The 24146-nt window shown below is 40.1% G+C and overlaps 1 protein-coding gene across 2 annotated transcripts in view; it reads right to left on the bottom strand.

Annotated features, from left to right (window-relative positions):
- Positions 1-1170: 1170 nt before the first annotated feature.
- The window catches only part of INSR (insulin receptor), an 83563-nt gene continuing 60587 nt past the window's right edge, over positions 1171-24146 (bottom strand). The window contains exons 11-22 of one of the 2 annotated variants that reach the window (XR_015797648.1): positions 12075-12364; positions 11815-11957; positions 11218-11377; positions 10833-10932; positions 10218-10285; positions 8827-9056; positions 6689-6799; positions 6416-6575; positions 6045-6174; positions 5646-5780; positions 2043-4972; positions 1171-1949 (exon numbers count right to left, since the gene is read on the bottom strand). Coding sequence is in view for 1 of the 2 variants with exons in the window: in XM_088149570.1 (XP_088005696.1) it covers positions 4618-4972; positions 5646-5780; positions 6045-6174; positions 6416-6575; positions 6689-6799; positions 8827-9056; positions 10218-10285; positions 10833-10932; positions 11218-11377; positions 11815-11957; positions 12075-12364 (1882 nt within the window). In the remaining variant the exon portion in view is untranslated. Of the gene's footprint in view, positions 4973-5645; positions 5781-6044; positions 6175-6415; positions 6576-6688; positions 6800-8826; positions 9057-10217; positions 10286-10832; positions 10933-11217; positions 11378-11814; positions 11958-12074; positions 12365-24146 lie in introns of both variants that reach the window. The other variant, XM_088149570.1, reaches the window with a different exon arrangement.

The following is a 24146-nucleotide window of genomic DNA, read 5'->3' as shown; positions in this document are numbered from 1 at the left end:
TAGCACAGTGAAGCGAAGCAGCTTTCAAATTTTCAGAATTATTTAAACAGAAAGAAAACCCACACACATACATCTGAAGGATGCAACTGCAGAAAAGCCCTAGATTCAAGTTAACTGTTCAGAATGGCCAGGGCTGCTGTTTTGTACCAGCTACAAAATACCTCTTGTCTATGACCCAAACATGTTTTTCTCTCCCACTTCCCTTTTTCTTTGGCTTAATTTTTACTTAAGAACAGTTCTGGACTTCAGTGTTTGCTTTCCAACATATCAGTTATGGAATATAGTTAAAAGCCACGTTTGTGTGGCACTTACCCAGAGTATCTGCCCCATGGCCTCTCCACTTTGGAAGTGTCCCTGAATCACTTATTTCTCTTCAGGCACTCAGAATAAACTTGATGGAGAAAGACAGTTCAAGACTGTAGAACAGCAGCTTTAAACAAAACACTTCCTTTTTTCTTGGGCAATATCTGCCCTCTTACTCTCCTCCCAAGGTTGTTTAATTCACTTCTCACAAGTCATCTTTTGCGCTCATTTTGTTGCTGGGCACCATGTTGTGTTTGGACACTAGCATTAGTGTAAGTGCATCTTTGCCATCTTTATCTTATGCAATACCGCTCCAAGGACAACAAAAGAAATTAACTACAAAGGAGCTGGTGTGACACCGAAATGAAAAGCATGGTGTTTTATTTGTTTAAATCCACACTCCCCAGATCAGATTTCAAGAGTGAAACAACTGCAAAGGGATCCCCTTTAGCTAAGCAAACTGAAGCAACCACAGTTCCAGCTCTAGCCAAGAAAACCACAAAGATGTTGGGAAATCAAAGGCTCCACTTGTGGTAACACCCCCCGCAAAAAAGAAAATCAATAATCAAACCAAAAACAAATATAGTCAGCCTCAACTTTGCCTAAGCCATCTTCAAAGAAATACAAAGGCAGGGGAGTGGGGGGTCGTGGAGGAAATGCTCAGAATAGTGGCCAGGTCTCAAACGACCGATCCTGAACGCACATCCACATGTAAAGGAGGTTCTGTGAGAACGGCTTGACAGTTCAGACCCTTTGCATCTCCAGCTAGAAGTTGCTGTGAATTCCACATACTTTTTCTACTCTTAAATGATGAATACAGGTCAACAAAAAGAACAAAAGGAGCCATCTGTTAGATATACCTTTGGATAATTTATTCAGAATTTATTTTTAATATAAACAGTTAATTGTTTAATATTTTACACACAGCAAATTTTCACTTTATATTCAAAGATACTCTCTGTACATATCACTGCTTGGCTCTTATATGAAAGCACTGAAAAAATAAATCAAGTGAGTATATTCTCTATTTTTTTTTCAAAACCATGGCACATGTTGATCCTTTATTTTAAAACAAGAGGCTTTTTTTTAATATAAAAACCCAACAATCAAAAACTGTGTTCTGTGATCATATACACACATAAACTGGGAAGAAGTTGACTGGCTTCTAAGGCAACACTTTTGCTATGTCTACAATGAGAGCAGAAATCCTCTTGGGATGGTCACATCTGCTCGTTCTCTCCTTCCTCAAAGACACAAAGCACTGGCATGTTCATGTTCTCAAAAACAGGGATGCTAGTTCAAACTTCTCCATGTAAGGATATCCAGTTGGGTGGTATAAAATTTTCTAGAAATACGTGTTTTAAGATTTTAAGACAACTTATCAGTTTTTAATTTCCCATCCCTCCAATCAATAAAGCAATTATAATGGTGAGATGATTACTCTCAAATGTCAGGTGAAAATTGTTTTGCTTCCAAAAATCTAGAAGCACTTCAGGATGAAACAGGGAAGTGAAAAAGAGAAAATCCTGGAGACCATCCTTGTTCTTTCATGCCAACTATAACTAACTGGGGAAACAGATGGGCTAAAATAAGAAGAGCTATACCATCTCTGCTAGCCTGCAAGGCTTAGATCAGTGTTGTCCAAACTTGGCCACTTTAAGATGAGTGGACTTCAACTCCCAGAATTCCCCAGCCAGCCATGAAGTCCACTCATCTTAAAGTGGCCAAGTTTGCACAACACTGGCTTAGATGAAAAACACTGACAAGTTCAAGAGTTTAAGTTTTGACATAGATTGAAACCCAAACCCCTAAAATTTGCTTTTTCATAATGATAACACGATCCTTTTGGTGTTTTTTTTTTCATAAAAATTCACATTATATGGAACAAAAATTAAAAGCTTATGTAAAACGCAGGAAAACTGAGATAAAGAAAGCTTCAGGTGAGGTCCTATTTCAGCAGATGAACTGATTCATCTTGCACTGAAGAGCACTTGAAATGTGAAGTTGGAACTTCAGAGATATAAATGACTAAGACAGAACCCACGTACTTATGGGGAAGAGTGGGGGAAGGCATGGGCAGGCAACAAAAAGGTTAAAGTGCACTGGAGGCTGGGGAGACATTATCAGAAAACTAAACTCAGAAGCTACTTCGGAACTCTAGAACCTAGAGAGAAGCACTTACAAACACATAATCTGTACTGATGGGGACTGAAATACATAATCTACATTGATGGAGAGTACAAAAACAAAGGTAGCAATGGCACATGTGTAGAAAGATTACATTGTTGTTTCTAACTGGTAAACTTTAAAGATATGCCATCCCTCTCTGCTTCCCTTTTTAGAATTCGTCTTCTAACAGCCTTTGGGCCTAAGGGATTTTAAAAGTGGACAAGATAAATTCTTACTGGACTACAGTACAGGGCCTCAAAACCCCATTTCCTCCAGAAGTAATTGTTGAGCATCAGTTGTTTTGGGACCAGCAAGGCTGCCCTTCCTTGGGGGTTACCAACTTGGGCACTGGTTGACCATTGCTGGAACAACAAGATGCTGGACTAGATAAACCTCAGAAACCCCTACTTTCTTCCAGACAGTTCTTCCATAGAAGCTTGACTGCAGTTCTGAGGAAGGTGCCTGCATTGCTTCTGTTCATTGTACTGAAAGGTGTGCAAGAAACCTCAGTGAATTGTGGGTGGACAGTGTGCCACTGGATGTTTACTCTCTGGCCCCATCTTATGCTGTGCTTATTAAGCAGAAACGGCAGGAGAAAGCCAAGGAAAAAAATACAACCATTGACTCAAAAGACTGTGCATGGAGGCTCCTGAGCCCAACTTACACGATAACTTTGTTCCATGTAAGCAGAAGGAGCTGGCTTTGATTCTTTTTTCTCCCTTAGTTAGAACATCTTCTAGTTGAGAGATTAAGTAGCTCTTCTCTGGTCTAAGCACATACTAGAAAGACCCCCACCAACTAGGAAGGAGAAGAGTAACAGAGACCAACAAAATGGAGGCAGTCTCCAGGTAACTTTCTGAGCTAAGAGACCTCCGTCAGAGCTGCTAAGGCTTACGATTTCACCACTGGTGACCAACTGTTTCAGAATTTGCATAACGGTGGGTTTGTAAAATACCTTGAAAAATTAATATGCACACGCCACTCTATTATTTGAATATTAAAGTACAGGTTTGTGCACTATACCTCCTAGCACTTAACTTGCCAGAATCAGCTTACACACTTAAGGCCCCTTAAAGACCAAACAAGCAAGCCCCTAACCTCTTTTCCCCTTGAAAGGGCAAAAGCTAAACCAAAACAAAAAAACAAAACAGGTCAAGGAAGGTGTCAATAATTTATACGGTGGTTCACTATCTATGATTTAAATATGTCACAACAAACATATACACGCAATGCTAACCAGACAGAGCTCTAGAGTCATGAGGCAGGTTGGTAAGGAGGGGAGGGGAGGGAATTTGGCTTGCTTTGCCTTGTTTAGTCTTGCAACGTCTCACAAAACCCTAAACAGAATATTGGCTACCACTTTGGCTACCTCGTTTTGCTGAATGGCAGAGGAGATCCAATCCCCCAAGAGTTCTTCAGTATAAAAATAATGTATTCAAAATTCATTCATGTCAGAGGAATTAGGGCCAGGCAGGAAGGACAGTGACACTCTCTCACCTCTGTGGTTAGATAAAACTATTATGTACAAAAGGACTTATCCGTTTTCACATATACCTCCATACACACACATACACATTCAGGGCACACGTACTAGTTAATCCATTAAGAAGAAAAGCAGCAGCTGTTGGTCAAATCAAAGGGAAAAAACAGACCATATTCCACACATCCTGAAGATCCTTCAGCCTTAAAAAATGCTAAAATCACAAAAGAGCCTCTCCAAAGAGGCTGGCAGAAGAGAAGAGCCTCAGGTTCTGCTTGGGGACGATCCAGTCTAAGGCTCCCTTCCCTGCAGTAGTAAAGAGAACCCACAGTTCCTCTGCTCAGAACAAGGGTAGATGGAAGTTCTTCTTTCCAACATCATTGTGTGAAATCACTTCCTATCTTAAAATCAGAGTTGCATGAGGAGATCAGCAGCCACAGAATTGTCCATTTGTTTCACAGATAAAGTCCGCTGACAGCAAGTGAATTGTTGCACCAAAAAAGAAGAGAACAGAAACACACAAGACACCCTCCCCTATCCCAAACAGTCATTATACTTTGATGATTAAAAATCTGAATAGAAAGTGAGTCTGTGTGTCTCAAATGCTGTGTCAGCAATACTGCAAGTCCTGAGATTTGTATAATGAGGAAAAGCCAAAGGAGCTATTAGGATGGGCTTGAGTGAGGCATGGAGAGGATGCGGCCATTCTTCTTGCCCCCATTCATGTGAGTGTAAGGGATGTGCTCCTCATAGTTCCCTTTGAACCCTAGAGAGGGCCCATTGTCCCGCCCTAGGATCTCATCCCGCTGAGAGTAAGAGGCTGGGTCAAGAGGGATGCTCTCCATGTTTTCAAAGTCCAGCTCATACTCTTCTGTCTCCGGTGGCTTATTCTCCTCACTGTAGAAAAACGAGACTTCTCGGAAAGTCAGGTGAAGATCATCCTTCAGCATTTCAATGATCTCGATGAAGGAGGGGCGCATCTTGGGATTGTATTGCCAACACATCTGCATGAGGTTGTGGCTGGAATTGCAAGCAAACTAGTCAGCCTTTGTCCAGCTTGGTAGCAAACTGTTTCAGGTCCTTGCTTCCAGCCCAAATTAAAAGATAAAGGCTTCATCACTTGAGCAGAGGTCTCTCTCTCTCTCTCTCACTCTATTGAACTGTCATGTTGCAAAGGAGGAATTTGCACACAACCTTTTCTCACTTCTCTATTTAGACCACCAAGAAACCTGATGCAACTCCTTCTCACACTGGCATGGAAAAATAACCCTACAGCCCAGTAAGAGCAGATGCTTTGTTGTTGGCCAGCCTGTCAGCCTTGCAAGGTAGACCAGACAGGAAACACAGCCAAATAAACTAATTGTACTTTATTGTAAGGTTACATTAACAGAGTCTTGCAAGTACATTTCTCCCCCCATCCCCTTTACAGCTGAAGAAACTAGGGAGGGTCTCTTCTGAGCCCCTTGCCCTGTTCACATTCCTGCTGAGGGCTAAACTGTCTTTTATCTAACTGTTCCTTTGGCTGTGTCTCTTTGCCCTGTTCCCCAGGTCATTACCACATACCATTACATAGCCCTTGAATCTATCTGCAGCTAGACACTGGACGTGTATTCCCTTAAGACAGGATGACTACTGTCCATCTTCCCTAGCCCATATACTTATGCAAAAACAGACTTTGACTCCTGATACTTACAGTCTCTCTGCACAGTTTTCTGGCCATTCAAGGCAACCCCCATCCATGACAAACTTGAGGACCTGCTCATTGGAGAGTCCTTGGTAAGGCTGTTCTGCTAAACTGCTGATCTCCCAAAGGACAACGCCAAAAGACCTGCAGGAAAGAGGAAGAAAGGAATGCTAGATGCTGAAGAGATTCTTCCTGCCACCCACAGAACAGTTGAAAGGAGTGCAAGTAAAGAAGCTGAACCAAACAAGAAGAATGTAGCCCTATTTTGCCATCTTGGTCACAGGCAAGAATCAATGGATCTCTCCTTTTTTCCTACTCTAGTTAAATTCAAGCGTCTAGCCAAAAGAGAGAGGATAGCAACAGGATTAGGACTGGCGGACTGACTTGAAGCAACTGGTATCTACTTACCACACATCTGAATAGGCTGTGAAGACACCATCCTTCAATGACTCTGGAGCCATCCATCGCACAGGCAGCAGACCCTTTCCTCCTTTGCGGTAGTAGTCTGTCTCGTAGATATCTCTGGTCATGCCAAAGTCTGAAGCAAAAAGAATGTTGCCATAAAATATTAATTTGAAAAACAACCACACCCTCAAGCAATAACATGGGAAAGAGGCTGAATTCCCAAGAAGAATTTTCTCATTTCTTAGCTGCAAGTTGCTCTGGAAGCTGTTTATTAATTCACTGATTCAGTAATCCTGCTTAATCCAATTAAGAGCCACCAAAAGGCGATCCATTGTTTCCAATAACAGCCTGAGCATTCTGGAAGGTGACCATACCTCCTATTTTGACTGTGAAATCTTCAGCCACCATACAGTTTCGTGCTGCCAAATCTCTGTGGACAAATTTCTTGGCATTCAGATAAGCCATGCCATCAGCAATCTCAGCAGCCATTTGAATCATCTCTTGGAGCGTTGGAGGTGGGCGGCCAGGGTTATTCTGAGAACCAAGCCAAAGCTATAATTAGTCACTGGGATACAACCCAATCTCCTTTTCATCATTCCCATCTCCTCCTTTCTGTACACAAATACAGTCACATGCCAAGCTCTTACCTCTGCATCTGGCCGCAAAGACCTCAAATAACTTTTCAGGTCTCCATGTGCCATCAGCTCCATAACTACTAGTGTTGGCTGCCCTTTTGATACTACTCCTAAGAGACGAACCTAATGAAAAAAGCAGAAGAAAGGAAGGCCAGTTTTAAGACATAGTAAGAAAAAAATTCAATCCCCTCCCAGTAATTCCAGCAATAACTTAGAAGTATAATCACAGGCTAGAAAACCATCCCTGGACCCAACAGTAGTAGAAACTTTCATCCTGCCTCTGAGCTTTCCTTTTAGGGGAAAGCTGTTGAGAAGGTGGTTGGGCTGCAGCTTCAGAGGGCCCTGGATGAAGTGGATTATTTGGACCCCTTTCAGTCAGAGTTCAGACTTGGTTATAGTACTAAAATGGCATTGATTGCACCTATAATGACCTCTGGAAGGACCAAGATGGCAGTAGTGCATCCATCCTGGTCCTCCTTAATTTCTCAGCAACTTTCAATACCATCAGTCATGCTGTAATATCCTTCTGGACTGATTCAGGAGTTAGGCGTGGAAGGCAAGATGGTGCAAGTTCTCCTCCTTCCTCTGGGGCCAGCTGCAGTTGGTGTTGGTAGGGGAAGACAGGTCCAGGCATAAATTTCTGCTTTGTGGGCTTCCACAGGGCTCCACTGCATCTCCACTCCTATTTAACATTATATGAGGCTGCTGGCACGGGATGAGATATCATCAGTATGCTGAGGACACCCTATTATACATCTGTATCTGAGCCAAAACAATTATGCCATCAAGGTTCTTTCACAGTATCTGAAGGCTGAGGGGTTTTGGACGGGAAGAAACAGGCTTCATCTAAACCCTAGCAAGACGGTGACTGTGGGTTTGGGGACCACCCAGATCTGGGAACCTACCATCTCTGCCCAAACAGAGATGGTAGGTATGCAACTTGCAGGTCTTCCTAGATTCCTCTCCTGCTTCAGGAGTATGCAGCAGCCATGGCTAGGACAGCTTTTGTACAGATCCATCTTTTATGCCAATTATGGCTGTTCCTATACTGGGAGTCCCTACGCATTGTCACTCATGCTTTGGTCACTTCTCTTTTGGATTACTGCAATTTGCTCTACATGGGGCTGCCCTTGAAGATCACTGAGAAACTATGGCTAGTCCAGAATGCTGTGGCACAGGTAGTTATGGGTGTACCTTAATGTTTCCAGGTAACATCTCTACTCAGTGAGCTGCACCAGATTCCAGTGGGCTTCTAGGTACAATTCAAGGTGCTGATCAAAGTCTTTATAGGTATGGCACAGCTTATTTATGGGACTGCCTATTTCCATTATTATTTCTGCTTGTGCCATATGGTCTGACAGGGTAGGCATGCTCCAGGTTTCCTACATTAAACAATGTCATCTAAAGGGACCCAGGAAGTGTGTCTTCTCTGTCATGGTGCCTGCCCTATGAAACAGTATATCCCCAGAAATTCAGATGGCCCTGAATGGCCCCTGATAGCCTTTTACAAGGTGCTAAAGATCTGGTTCTTCACTTGGGCACTGGGCCAGGCTCATGAGTAAGCCTGTCTTGGTGCTGTGATTGTATCTTTTTTTTAGTCATCCCAGGCATGATGTGCTGTTTTAAAATTATCTTTGTTTATTATTTTTAATTTACTGTTAGCTGCCCAGAGTGTTGAGTGGGTGGGCCATAACAGAGGGAGCGGGGGGGGGGGGAGGAGATAATATTCCAAGAGGAAAAGAGAATCTTGGAATGTTTTTCAAATCAAAGAGGGCTTTTGTTATTTTCTACGGAAAAGAACACCCACTGGCCCCTTCTAAGTATTGCTGTGGTTCTCCAAAGTTCTAAGCATTCAGGAGCCTTTCCCTTCCTTGCTATGATTTTAAATAATTTAACTAAGAATGTTCTCGACACAAAGTATCTATCTGATGTAGTTCTTCATCCTAGAACTACAGCAACTCCAGAGTTCAGACATTTCTTATTCCAACCAAAAACTCATGGTACTACCTGTCTCATAGTTCATAGTGAAAAAAAATGGCAAAAAATTGACTTGACAAGTTATGATAAAGATGTAAATCTCAATGCAAGCTGAATAGTACAGACCTCCCTCCCTCCCCCACATACACATAGTAGCAGCCTTTCCCTCTTACCACATGGTGGCAGCTGAAGCCTTTCATCACAGAAGCCTCGTTGAGGAACTCAATACGCTCACGCAGGCTGGCTGACTCGTTTACCGTCTTGACCGCTACTCGTGTCTCTGCCTCGCCTTTCACAATGTCTTTGGCAATTCCCTCATACACCATGCCGAAGGAGCCTTGTCCCAACTCTTGCAGAAGTGCAATTTTCTCACGTGGGACCTCCCATTCATCAGGGATATAAACTGTACATTATGGGGAGAGGGAGAAGTAGGAAAAGAATCAATACACAAGGAGGCTGATCTCAAACCCAGATAAGAAGGTAGATCGGATTCCCACAGGTCAAGCTAGCCCCAAATCTCTTCCAAATTAAAATAAGTTTTCCTTTAAGACAGGAATTTACCATGTTAATTTACATTTTCCCCCCTCATACTGCTGTGTCCTGCAGAAAGTTGAACAAAGGAAAACAGAACTCTGTTATCCTCCTGTAAAAGTGTCTCCATTACAACTAAGACTTCCAGGCAAGCAAATTTTACAGAAACCGAACACTACCTATTTTCCTTCCTCCAGTATCAAGAGAGACCAAATCCTGCCGTACTTTATTTTTCAGTACAAAGAAAAAGGAAAGAGAATGTTGTGTTCCTTTACTCAGCAACCTTTATTCACATTCATGTTACCTTATACTCAGATGACTATATGTACCTCTTGGCCAAATTTCCTTCTGCAGTATGTTTATAACTCTTAGATCTTGAGTACATATCAGGAAACCCATCCCTTTCTCCTTTCCCATTCTATTCTCGGTGCTACTTTTCTTGTTTCTTTACCTTCCCCTCTTTTATATCTTTGCTCCTTGGCTTCCTTCTCTGACCTTTTAATCATTTTTTACAAGACAGAATCAGAGCTGAAAAGGACTTGTAGGCTATCAAGCCCAATCCCCTTCAGATGGGTTATTACCAAGCCAAGTATCCCCATCTTATACTTGAGCACTGGATTTCTGTTTTCCAGATAAAGAACTCTGCAATTATCCCTCTTAATTTTCATTGTTATTTTTCACCCCATTTCTTTAATTTATCCAGCATTTTGAATTTGGTTGCTGTCTTTTTGTGTAAAAGCTACCCCACTAGTTTTATTCCATATGCAAATCTGATGAGAAATCTCTCCAGCTTTTCAACCAAATCATTAATGAAATGTTAGAAACTACCAGACTTAGGACCAAACCTGTGACACTCCACCTGACACCTCACTTCCTATAATTTAAACTGAGTAGTGAAGAACAACAAATGCTGTCACAAATTATCTTAGGCTTCCACTTATGGGAAACAACAATTTTTTACAAATGCTGAGACACTTGGTCACAATTTCTGAAAAAAATCAAAGCTGACAGAGGAAACCAGGCTGCCTCTTACCATCACTGGCACTGAGATACTCTGGATTAGAAGATGCATAGAGGGGTCCTGTTGGTCCTTCTGTCTGCCTGAAAAGAGGAGGGAAGAAAGAACAAGCACCATTTGTCATGAAACTGTTGCTACTGGCAAAGCAGCTGTTCAAAGTAATACAGGGATTAGGAAAAAAAGCAATAACAATTATGTTCAAAACAGAAGGCTGCCATGCCAATCATAAGAAAAATTCCAAAATCCACAGGCTAACAACTTTTTAAGTCCAAACAAAGTTTGATGGTTTAGGATCACAGACCTGGGATAGTAGTTCAACACTGGAAGGGAGGTAGAGTTTTCTACATAGTACAGAAGAATGTATAAGCCATATGTTTAAAAAACAAGAAGGAAAACATACCAGCAAGACTATTACTGATGAGAGGGAAGAAACTATTCACACGCTTAAGGGGTTTTTTTTGGTACAAGACACATAAAATGAACTGTTTTCCCCAACTTCTGCATATTTTCCTGTGAGCAGCAACTAAGTACAAGTTAAATTTAACTAAGTCTTTTACGGATAGTCAATTGATTGTATCTCAATGCATTATTAAAGGGTAATATTCTGAAAGATAGCCGAGACACACTTACCTTTTTTTGACAAAGATATAAGCTCCTCCAATAACCACGATTAAAAAGACAGCAAAAATGATTGGAACAATTATGCCTACAAGATTGGTGGGAGCATTCACTAGAGTCAAAGAAAGGGGAGAAAGAAAGAACAGAGTACAATGTAAGACAGGATCTTGGACCCTCCTTCCAATCCATGTTTCATAACATCCAGTGCAATTATTCCTGAAGATTAGCCTGATGTCAGAGCTAATCTTTCCTGGTGTCCACGCTCTCTTACAAGATAGGAGAACACACAAAGCACTGGAAGTAGGGATGAGGCCCCAACAATTTCTTCATGCTCCTGCTATCTCCCCCACCCCGCAAATAATTAGAAACTCACAGGGCCAAGAAACATTTATCTTACAATAATCAGAAATGTAAAAGTAGATGGGCTCCGTCCATGACCCATTTCCTGCTAATGAAGTAGCTCGGATGCGCACACTGTAGTTGCCAGGTTGCAGCCCTCGCAGCTTGCAGCCTTGGTCATTGGAGAACTGTCGACGAGATACACAGTAGCGTTGCTCCTAAAGGGTAGATGAGAGATAATTGGGTGTTCTGTTGCTCAAGAGAGGTGCCACATGAACTTAGTAAGAGCTACATGTGTGAAATGTGTTCTGTGCATCCCAAGAAAGGAACTGTGGATGGTTGTGTAATTCAGGATGGATAAATACTGATATGCACTATATCTCACCCCACAACAGAGTTCTAATTTCTCAGGGCTGGGGTCAGGTACAGTCAGAACTAAGAGTGGAGTGTGCATAGTCTCTCTCTCTCTCTCTCTCACTCACTCACTCACACACACACAAACACACACACAGAAACTCAAATACAGCTGTTTCACTAGGAAAAAACTATCGGACTCCAATCCCCCTTTTTCCTGAGATGTTATATAAAAGCATGAAAAAAACAAAAAAACCCAGACAGCACCTCAGGGAAAAAGTGTAAAGGACTGAAGTTTCACCTCTGAGTCTCCAAGGCGACCATAATTCACTTCATAGAGGATGATCAGCCCATTTGGCTCCTTCGGCTCCTGCCACTTTAAGTGGACTGTACTTTTGTCTATTAACACATGAGTCACAGGCCCAACAATATCATCTGCTTTTCCTAACAGACAAAGAGCAGAGAAAAAAAGCCAATCAGTGCAAATTAGCAAGTCTGCTTCATGCTTTGACTTGAGAACATGCTGACTAGATAGGACCCAGCTGGAAAATGCTTCCTCACCTTCTGGCATGGTCCTGGCACTGACATAGGCTGCAACACTGCATACTGTTGGAGCTTCACGGTTACAGGCTTGGATCTCAATCCGATATCCTGTGAAGTGTCGCAAGTTGGATATAACCACTGACTCCTTGAAAACCATCATCTGAAAAGGCTTCGGCTCCTCTGGGATCTCTGGTGCTGTCGTAGAAGTGTTCAGCAAGCCCAGGAAGTGTTCAGCAAACCCAGGAGACACCATGGTGCTATTAGCACGTCTCCCAAGATCCCGCCGCCTCCTTGATCCTTCTGCTGGCCTACAGAATGTACCACATGTGAAGAGTTAAGGGAAGGAATAATTCAATGATACAGGGCAGGACTATTGTGCAGAGGATCCCAGGTTTAAATCCCAGTATTTCCGGTTAAAAAGATAACTCAGCTGAGAGAGCCCTTTCTCTGTCTCAGTCTTTGGAGAGCCGCTACCAACAAGAATAGACGGTAGATAATGAACTGGACAATGGGGTGGCCCAGTTCAGTGGAAGACAGCTAAGTGATGGAGGCAGGCTCAGTGAATGAATGCATGTTCTACCAAAATAATACATTTGCACCTTGGAATTGCAAGACTGGGAAAGCCCCCTTTTTCCAGAGCTGCTGAATCCTGTCTTCACAGAAGTAAGTTTCACATTACTTCTGTGTGTTCTTGGACAGTAATGGAGAGAGGGGATGGAAAGGTAGAAGGAAAGATGACTTCAGACAACTTCTCCAGCTATTATTCTTTGCAAAAAGTTACATTTAATTCTCTACATACATATGTATCTTTCATGCTATTCCCTTTTGGGGTAAACAATGTTATGTAAAGGGTAGAAAGGAAGTTAGAAATAGTAGCCAAAGAAACTAAAAGGAAATAGCTAAATCTAGTTTCTATTAACATCATTCACTCTATCTCTCCATACCATTCTATCCTTGCAAATTATCCTTGCTTCTACCATAGTCATACATACCCTGTCTTTTATTCTTTACACTTCTCAATTCTGTGTTTCAGAGGACCTTATCAGCTCTGCCTAACCATGACTTTCTCTGGGATTCTTTTCCTTTCCACCCATTCATCCTTCCTTTATGTATTCATTTTGCAACTTAATGCTCATTCATGGCCAAACCACTTCAAGGTACTTCATTGGTACTGGTCCCTCACTTTGTACTCAATCCATGTTTATTCAGCACCCATTTCTTCTTGACCCTATCTCTTGTTTTACCATGCGTACTCCTTAAAGATTCCCATTCCTATTGCACTGAAGTTGTTTTGAAGTTTTTCTGACATAACTCTCACTTCCATACAACAAAATAAAGCCGTTCTTAGACACAACTATTTTTGCTTCTTTCAACATTCATTTTTCACAACAGACCATACATTATCCATTACTTTTCTCCCAGTATTTGCACATCTTCATAGTTTTTTATCCAATTTCCCATCTTTAACAAGCAGTACCAAGGGATACAAATTGATCTGTTTGCTCCAGTCTGGGGCCATTTATGTATAATGTGCAATCATTCAATGCATATTCCCTGTCAAACCCAACGACAGTAATACCTCGGTTCACAAACGCTTCTGTTCACGAACAATTTGGTTCGCGAACAGCAGTGTTCCCAAATTTTTGCTTCCGTTCACGAAATCCGCATTGGGTGACGAACATGACCCGCGGCCATCTTCCCTGCTCTGACATGTGGTCATGGCTTCCTCTAGGTGAGATCGCAGTCGCAGACAGACACTTGCTGTGAAGCTTTTTGGTGTCGCCTCAAGCAAGGTTAGTGTTCTCTCTCTTCATACTGTACTGTACTGTACTTTGTTTCATATTTTTGTGGTAAAAAAAAAATACATATGGTTCAGAACGGATTAACCTTATGTACATTGAACCTTATGGGAAAATTTGATTCAGTTGGCGACCAATTCGGTTGGCGACCACGTTCGTAGGGGTCAGAACGGATTAACCTTATTTACACTGAACCTTACGGGGAAATTTGATTCAGTTCGTAACATTTCTGAATGATCTACTAAAAGCAAAAATCTGGGCTGTACTCCTCCTGCCTGGATAAAGCCATACCACACTTTCCAAATGTTGTTCATCATCAACTCTCATTCATTACTGTCAAATACCTTCCCACACAACAAACTAACCTCCCTTGTAGTTATTGTATTCATTCTTGCTTCCTTTTCCTTTGTACAGTATCAACTTTCTTACATCTGTTAGACACAAATGGAGCTTTCTCATACACCCATTAAACAAATGAGTAGCCACTCCATAAGCAAATCAAATTCATATTTTAACATTTCCCCAATTACCATTACTGTATATACTCACAGATAAGCCAAGAATTTTAGGTGCCAAAAGGCCCCCCCAAAAATTGGGTTCAGCTTATCTGCAAGTATATATGGAAATACTTTTTAAAAGTACCCATATTTCTCATATATACTCGGGCATAAGCCCATCTGTGGATAAGCAGACCCTCGAACCATGAAAACCATGAAAAATGCAGGTTGGTTTATCTGTGGGTGGTGCATTTTTCATGGTATTTTGGTTAAAAATTCAAGGGTGGGCTTATTCGCGGATGTGCTTATACACGAGTATATACAGTATTCAACATTCTCACAGAACTGATAACTTCTTTTTCGTATTTTTTTCTTATGGCATCCATTTCAATTATATATTCAACATAACACTATCTTCCCTATACAAACCTCTAAAATGCTGATTCCAGCATTCCCTCATTTCCATTTCATCCAAAATAATTTTATCACTATTACTTTTTAATTCCATTTACACTGCTGGAAGCCTCTTGTTTAGCTTACTTCATCTATTTCCAAAACAACTTTATTTCCATGAAAATTGCTCTGTATTTTCTCTTCTTTTTTTTAATCTTAACAATTCCTGCTTTCTTTGACTATTTTCTTTGCAACTGTTTCTTCTCTCTATACACATTATATTTCTTCCTTATTTGCAGCAATCTTTTATATGCACTTTTTTCCTCATTCACAGCCTCTTTCATTTCATCATTCCACTAGTCATCCTTAGTGGAATACTATTAGTTCTGTGGTATGGTGTAACAAGATTATATTGGACTCTGTTCCAAGCAGCATCCATATCCTCTTTGTTTATGACCATTTTTCATTCATTGTAATAATTCAGAACATTGCACAACTTCTCCAAAAACTCCTATCTAGTTTTTTCTTTATCATCATTCACTGAAACATAACATGCAACTATCATTGACCTCTGGGCTCCTATTTTCATGCACACCCACAGCAATCTATACGACACCAATTCATATTTTCTAATAGACATTTTAGCCCTTTCATTTATAATTAAACCTACCTCTTCACTTCATGACATGTATGCTAGTCACCTTCTGGAAGTTCCTTGAAATGGAGTGTTTCCAGAGAACATTTGGAGCCTGATACCAAATACCTTTTGTATATGTTTGTCTATTTTATTCTGTTACATTTTATTTTATAAAATTTTCACTGTGATTTTTCTTTTATGTTGCGAGCCACCAAGAGTCTGTGTACAATTGTGGTGGGATATAAATGTGATATATTCAATAAATAAATAAGTAAATGTTAATCCACTTGACAAGATTACACCCATTTTTAATCAGATCTATTACAGTCTATCCTTCCCCATCTCTTAGTTTCACAGACACAGAACATATTTATTTTTGTTTCTTTTGTTTCTTTTGTTAATTTATGCTTTTTACCATTTATTCCTCTCACAACGCAATTTGCAATCTTCCATATGCCATGATCATCCCCAAATGGGTCCACAGGTACTGATTTCTTGTTTCATCATGACTTAGGTCAACCAAGGGTTTTATATAATGGTTTTTAATAATTCAGGGAATATGTAGACTAAGCTAACCAGTCTTAATTGTACTCATGCCACAACAGCACTGGTCAGTTTATGGCCAATATACCATAAGCACAACCAAAAGCCTAATTTTACCCCAAGTATGCTCATGCGATTTTAGGTAAGGTCAGTGTCTAATCCAGAGACTACTTTGCAAACCAACACATTGTTGGCTGGTGTGGGTCTTCCGGGCTGTGTGGCTGTGTTCTGGAAGTTTTGTTTCCTAACGTTTCACCCTGGGCACAGAGAGAACTGCTCCTGTCTGTGCTCCTGCACTTTGAAGATGCCGGTCACAGATGCTGGCGAAACGTTAGGAAACAAAACTTCCAGAACACGGCCACACAGCCCGGAAGACCCACACCAGCCATTGTATGCTGGCTGTGAAAGCCTTCGACAATACAGAACACACTGTTGTCCATTTCTGTAATTCAGAAGTGCAATCAAGGTATTGACCCAAACCCAAACCCTAGAGGCTTCAGTTGTCTTAGCAAAATGTATAATAGCTCCCTGTATATTTATATTCAGGGCACTATGATGTTTATTTTCAATCCCTTTCTTAATGACAAAAAAACAGCCAAAACTCCCTGTTCTGTCTCCACCATCTGGCTTTTGGAGATAGATATAGGGGATTTCAATTAAAACATGAAACCTTCTTAGATTAAACATTTCCCAAAACATATTTGTCGAATATATTTGAATATATTTTCCTTTAGTCTATAGAATTCTAGTATATATAAGTGCAACCAATGGATATAATGTTATTTGCATGATGATGTGTTTATGAATGCTGCTATGTTAACTCTTTTCCTTCCAGGAAATTGTAATGACACTTAAATGATGCAAAGAAGTTGTTATAGATCTTCCATATCAAATGGCTGTTCTTTGTTGAGAACACTGACCCATCTAACCTGGCTACCACTCAGCATCAGCAAAAGATCTGACTCATATGGCAGCTTTCTGTGCTGGGAGGAACAACTGCTCCCTGAGGATCTGGCAGAATTTTTCCCTAATAAAGTGGTGAACGTTGCTCTTTCTTTTCCTCTTGCTAGCCCTCTTCCACCAACCCTTTACTTCTTCTCTTGCTTTTGAATTTATCCCTGTCTTGAAGGATAAGTCATGGATAAAATTCCTTTATCCTACTCTTCTACCTATTTTCCTGTCTTGTGTTACATGCCAGGTGAGCTGTTCATTAACTACTGGTAGTTTTCCAGGCTTTTTAAAACATGTTCTTCTTCAACCCTTGTTGACATCTGTGCTTTCTTTTTTGTCTGAACTCCTAGAAAGAGTTGCCATCTCACAACTGAGTCTTTGTTTTCTAATGGCCTTTGCAATATACAGTACTGTGCAAAAGTTTTAGGCAGGTGTGAAAAAATGCTGTAAAGTAAGAATGCTTTCAAAAATATATATTGTAATTGTTTATGTTTATCAATTTACAAAATGCAAAGTGAGCAAACAGAAGAAAAACCCAAATCAAATCAATATTTGGTGTGACTACCCTTTGGCTTCAAACCAGCATCAATTCTTGCACTTACACACTTTGTACACTTGCACAAAGTCAGGGATCTTGTAGGATTAGTGTCAGGTGTATGATTAACCAATCATACCAAGCAGGTGCTAATGATCATCAATTGCATATGGAGGTTGAAACACAGTCACTAACTGAAACAGAAACAGCTGTGTAGGAGCCTTAAAACTGGGTGAGGAACAGCCCAACTCCGCTACTAAAGTGAGCTTGTGGAAGACAGTTTCATGTCACAGGTCATACACCATGGCAAGACTGAGCACAGCAACAAGGTAGTTATACTGCATCAGGAAGGCAAAAATTTCAGAGCAGACTGGGGTTTCAAGATGTGCTGTTCAAGCTCTTTTGAAGAACCACAAAGAAACAGGCAATGCTGAGGACCGTAGACGCAGTGTTCGGCCAAGGAAACTTAATGCAGCAGATGGAAGACACTGCATGCTTACTTCCCTTTGACATTGGAAGATGTCCAGCAGTGCCATCAGCACAGAACTAGCGGAAACCAGTGGGACCCAGGTACACCTATCTACTGTCTGGAGAAGTCTGGCCAGAAGTGGTCTTCATGGAAGAACTGTGGCCAAAAAGCCATACCTCTGATGTGGAAACAGGCTAAGCAACTCAACTATGCATGAAAACAGGAACTGGGGTGCAGAAAAATGGCAGCAGGTGCTCTGGACTGATGAGTCAAAAATTTGAAAGATTTGGCTATAGCAGGAGGCAGTTTGTTCACTGAAGGGCTGGAGAGTGGTACAATAATGAGTGTCTGTGGGCAACAGTGAAGCATGGTGGAGGTTCCTTGCAGGTTTGGGGCTGCATTTCTGCAAATGGAGTTGGATATTTGGTCAGGATCAATGGTGGCCTCAATGCTGAGAAATACAGGCAAATACTTATCCATCATGCCATACCATCAGGGAGGCGTGTGATTGGCCCCAAATTTATTCTGCAGCAGGACAATGACCCCAAACATACAGCCAATGTCATTAAGAACTATCTTCAGCGTAAAGAAGAACAAGGAGTCCTGGAAGTGATGGTTTGGCCCCCACAGAGCCCTGATCTCAACATCACCGAGTCTGTCTGGGATTACATGAAGAGACAGAAGGATTTGAGGCAGCCTACATCCACAGGAGATCTGTGGTTAGTTCTCCAAAAACAACCTACCTGCTGAGTTCCTTCAAAAACTGTATGCAAGTGTACCTAGAAGAATGTATGCTGTTTTGAAGGCAAAGGGTGGTCACACCAAATATTGATTTGATTTGGGCTTTCCTTCTGTTCACTCACATTGCATTTTGTAAATTGATAAACATAAACAATTACAATATATATTTTTGAAAGCATTCTTACTTTACAGCATTTTTTCACACCGGCCTAAAACTTTTGCACAATACTGTATATCAACTGAATTTGGATAGGCCACTCAACTGAGATGGCATTTTCTTGAATTTTGAACAACACTTTTCTGGCAAAGTGCCAGCATCTTGCATCATTGTCAATCCTTTTGGATCTGATGGCAGCATCTGACACATTTGATCATCTGATACTGTTGTCTAAGTTATACAGGGTTACAGTCTTTGGCATTACTGATGGTGCACCTGATTGTTTTGAATCTTTTTTGTCTTGTTGTTTTGCAATATTGCACATCAAATGTCAGTCTTGGGAATTTGCTCTTATAGTGGGTGTCTTTCAGGAATCAGTCTTGAGTGTTATTTTGTTTACCCTTTCCACTCTTCCTTTGGTACCCTGATTCACAATTAGGGTTTCCAGTATCATTATTTAAGCTGATGATACTCAATTTATTGGTTTTTTGTAGACTGTGATAACAATGTAGGTTCAACTACAATAGACTATCTTACTAGCATTTCTCACTTGGATGTCCACCTACTACCTTAAATAGAATATGGACAAGACTGAGACTGTCATGTTTCAGCCTGCTCATCCTTCCCATCCTCTACTGCTTGTTGTTGTTTAGTCGTTAAGTCGTGTCCGACTCTTCGTGACCCCATGAACCATATTGCGCCAGGCCTTCCTGTCCTTCACTGCCTCCCTGAGTTTGCTCAGTTTCATGCTCAATCCTCTACTGCGTCTTCCCCTTATTTGTCTCCTCTGCCTACTGCCTTGGGACCTTGATCGATGACCATCTGACTGCATTAATTTATTCATTCTACTGCTCGGTCACTAATATTCACTTGTATATTTGTAGAATACAGGGGGTTCTGTTGGAGGAAATTGCAGTGTTATTGGTTGCCCTTAGTTGTCTCACTCCAAGAGTATTATAACAGTCTCCTGGTAGATGTTCCCAATTTCTGTCTCTATCATGTGATCTTAGTCGAGAACAGTGCCATTCAGGCTGCTCCTTTTTTATTATTTATTTATTAAGAATTTTACATAAAGCAAAAAGCAAATCTAAAGAAAGAAAAGAGAAAAGAGAAAGAAAAAAAATTGAAGTTATGAAATGTAATGACTTTCAACCTTCTCTTCAACAGATATTAACAAACCTATCATCTCCCCTCCCTCTTAACTCTTCCAGAAATCCCTTCAACCCCACATTTAATTCTCATCTGTTTCAATCATTAAATCTATAAATCATCATTTCAACTTTTTCTTCTTTTAGCAAAAAATCCTTTTTTAGCAAAAAGGTTTCCAGTCTTTAAAAAAAGCACTTCTTGTTTGCTCCATCACTAAACAGTCAGTTTTGCTATTTCCGTTAGTTCTGACATTTTTATGATCCATTCCTTCATTGTGGGAATTTCAATACTCTTCCATCTTTGTGCATATAATGATCTTGCCGTTGTTACCATATACAAAACTAATCTTCCATGAGTCTTTTTTAATGAAGTATCCATAAGTCCCAATAAAAAAAGTTCTGCTTTGCTTTTGTTTTGCTTTTTGCAGTATTAATCTTTAAAATTCTTTGTATTGTTGTATTATCTGTATTCAAAACTTCTTGGCTTTTTCACAAGTCCACCACGCATGGTAAAACATCCCTTCATGTTTTTCACATTTCCATAATTGACCTGAGGTACCTTTAAACATTTTTGATAATTTCTCTGGTGTCATATACCAGCAATACACCATTGTATAAAAAATTTCTCTTAAATTATAATGAAATGGCCATTCAGATTGTTCCATGTTTTTCACACGTACAATACAGGGCTCTTCACTGGCTCCCTAACTGAGCCAGAGCCCAGAGCTTTTCAATTACAAACTCCCCAATTACTGTCTGCCCTTAATTCTTCCTACAATCCTGTTCATTTTTTATGATCCCTTGAGCAGGGTCCTTTTTCATATTCTAGTTCCAGGACTGCAGTCTCCAGGTTCCAGACCTTTATGGACTTGGCTCAACAACTCAAGAATCTTGAGGGGGGAGATGGGCGGGGGACAAATTTAATAAATAAATAAATAAATAAAATCTGCTCCCTTCCTCCTTTTATCTCTGTGGAAATTTGACAGCCTTTAAAAGGGGGTTATAAACCTTTTACTTGATTAATGGGTTAGTGAAGGGTCTGGTTATTCCATCTTATTTAGCTGATACTTCCAGGTAAATACCTATTTTAAATTATTACAGACAGATACACACAGACACACACACACACATATTCAGTCGTATCGCAGAACACTGTTTTAAATATATTGTTGTGATGATAATATTTGTTTATTAGGCTCTGAGCTAATTTCATTGGACTGATTTGTAATTATTGTGGGAGTTTTTTGATACCATTCATTAGTAAATGTGTAACAATAACAACAACATCTGAATCTTATCCATAAAAGTGAACTATCCAGAAATAAATGTGCCCTCTTTCTAAAACTGTTCCACCAAAATCTGACACTAAATATTCTGTGATACAGTGAATTTTAAAGCAATTTCTGCCCTAAAATAACAATTTGATTTCTGTTGTATTTAATTTTAGATCTAATTTGCATTGTCCTTTAAGGCAGAAAAATAAAGGAGAAATGTCCTTGTTAATTCAGGTTTTGACACCAGCCTGGTGCCCCTATGAACTGTAGATTTATTCCACAGCTTTTGGTTAACAGATTATGATTGGGCTTCATCTTCTCCTCTATGCCGTTTAATAAGAGTTGTGGGGATCCTGAAATATTGTGGATGTGGTAATGAACCAGATATTGGCTAATAGATCCAGGATTTATCTGGACATGTCAAATGTACTTTTGGTCTGTAGGAGAGCTAATTTGGGTCTGATGTTACATACCTGTTCTACAGAGGGCTGCACAATCCAAGAGGACCATACCTTGCAGTCTGGAAATGCTCCCTGACTTAACCTGGCATAGTGTCTTGCAGGCCCAGTTGGAAGCTATGGCCATCACTCAATTTTGGCTTGTGCGCCTTCTACACATTTTCTTGAATCATTCCAATTTGACCACTATTACTCATGCTTAGCTGCATCTTGACTGGATGACTTCAATGTGCTCTATGTGAGCATCCCTCTGAAAGTTATTTGGAGATTCTGATGTGTACAATAGGCAATCATCTGCACTTGCTTTCTGTTCATTTCCAGGTGCAAATCAGAAAACTGTTGTCAACCCTTTAAGAACCCTGAAAGAAACTCCAGAGGAAGGTTAGAACTATATGTTATTGAGATAGGCTACAATAACAGAATCTTGCAACCCTGATGGTGCTTTACCTCCCTTCCCTCTTATATTCCAGTGAATCAGGGAAGAGCCCGCCTGAGTCTTTTTCAAATATTACCTTGTTTCCCAGGACTTCAGGAATGTTTCAGCCCTCTTTGCTTATACAATGGTTCTCACCTATTTCCCTCCCTCTCTATAACTGATTAGCTAAGAAGACCAAACTTCTCCAACCTGATGCCTTCCAGAGACACTGAGACTACAACTTCCAGGGTTTTCAAACAGTCCTTTCCTACACTGCCTAAGAATTCTGAAAACTGCAGCCCAAATACAACTGGAGGGGGCACAATATCGGAGAAGACTGTCTTCTACATGAGAATTTATCTGAAGGACTACATCCTTTTACATATGAATCTGCCTACCCCTTGTGTTTTATGGCCTTGCTCTGAAATTGGTCCTTTTCTAGTGATACTGTTTGCTTCCTGATTGACTCCTACTCTTTGGAGTTCCAGGAAAGGCTTGTTTATTTCAGTTTGGCTCTAATTTGCCCAGAACTGTTAAACCTATTGTGACATGACTATAACATTTTGAAGTGATGCAATCTTTTGCTGCTGTTTAAATGGTTTTATGCATTTCATTTCTACTATATTGACTGTGGTGTTTTATCTAAAATGACACCTCCCATAAATATGCAGTTCTACAAAGTAGAACTGTTAGTTACTGTTCTCCTGTTCTATTTTCCAATGGGTATTTTTATAATTGACATTTCAGATTTGTATCCATTTATTCTTTTCCATAGATATTGAGTAGTCTGTTCAGTGAAATAAGTTGGTTATTGCTAACAAATGGTGTTATTTATGTATTTATGTATCTATTTATCACATTTATATAGCCACCCATCTCACACAAAGTGACTCTGGGCAGCGTACAACAATTGAATAAAATAACAAATAGATTTTTTTTAAAAGTATATATGGTAACTCTCTGGACAAAGAGCAAACGTGTCTCCTTGATGTTGTGGGTGACATTCTCAATTCTGTGAAAGTGATGCAACAATAAATACAGCAACAACATTCCCACATTTGATTTCTGTGTCTATCTTTGCAGCATGGTTTGCTGTTGCTATTGACCTTAGCTGCTTCAAGCTCAGGCCACTCTGGATCCTCCAACGTGGTATATGCCATCAATTGTGCAATGCCCCACTATACTTTACATCAGATAATCTGACTGATCTCTATGCAAAACAATAAATGGCAATGCTCAAAAACCAGGACACATTTCAATTCTTCATTACACTATTCTCTGATGAAAAAAGGGCAATCCTTAAGAAATTACAACAACTATCCAATTTAAAAATAATAGAAATATTTAGATTTACCACTCTTTCTCGTGGATGAAACAAACACCAGATTTTAGTATCATATTACATTAATTAATTTGCTATTTAATATCAGAATATCTGCCATACCTAATTACTGCTATGCTTATGGTCATCACTCAACTTCTTTCACTATTCCTTCCTGCCACCTTCTCAATTAAAGTTGACACATTTATAATATTTCATTCTCAGAACTTTATACATTTGAAGAAGTGGATCATGATCCATGAACAGTTATAATAAATTTGTTAATCCTTAAAGTGCCACAAAGCTCAAATTCCTTAAACAACACATACCATGAAATCTTTCCCCCACCTCAGTACATATGCAGATGATTTCCACTTGCATATTAGTTTTATAAAAACAGAGTATAGTGATCCCTTTGAGGTTTGCTAATACAATAAAAGAAGGTGGGAAACTCTAGTCCTCTTTAAGTGAAAATAATTTCTACATCTGCCACAAGAAGCAGAATGAGGTACTGCTTATCTACCTGAGGTGATTAGTTCAGATTTTAATTTGTTGAAAAACACCAAAAAAATGTAATTCAACTGAAAACAGGTATCTGTAAAAGGTCCACTCAGTAAGATTTCACATATAGTGCTAAGCATAAAAACAGTTCTTGTTTTTTCTGAAAAGCAGAAGCTCTACACTCTGGTTCCATTTTCATCCAATTTACTTATTAACCATGTAGAAGCAGTTATCTTGAGCACATATATTGT

The sequence above is a fragment of the Python bivittatus genome, unplaced genomic scaffold (genome assembly GCF_059951505.1).
Source record: "Python bivittatus isolate LINGU-HERP-01145 unplaced genomic scaffold, Pbiv_v1 ctg000580_np1212, whole genome shotgun sequence".
NCBI lineage: Eukaryota > Metazoa > Chordata > Lepidosauria > Squamata > Pythonidae > Python > Python bivittatus.
Note: the sequence above shows the minus strand (reverse complement) of the source record. Positions and strands in the feature narration are given on the sequence as shown.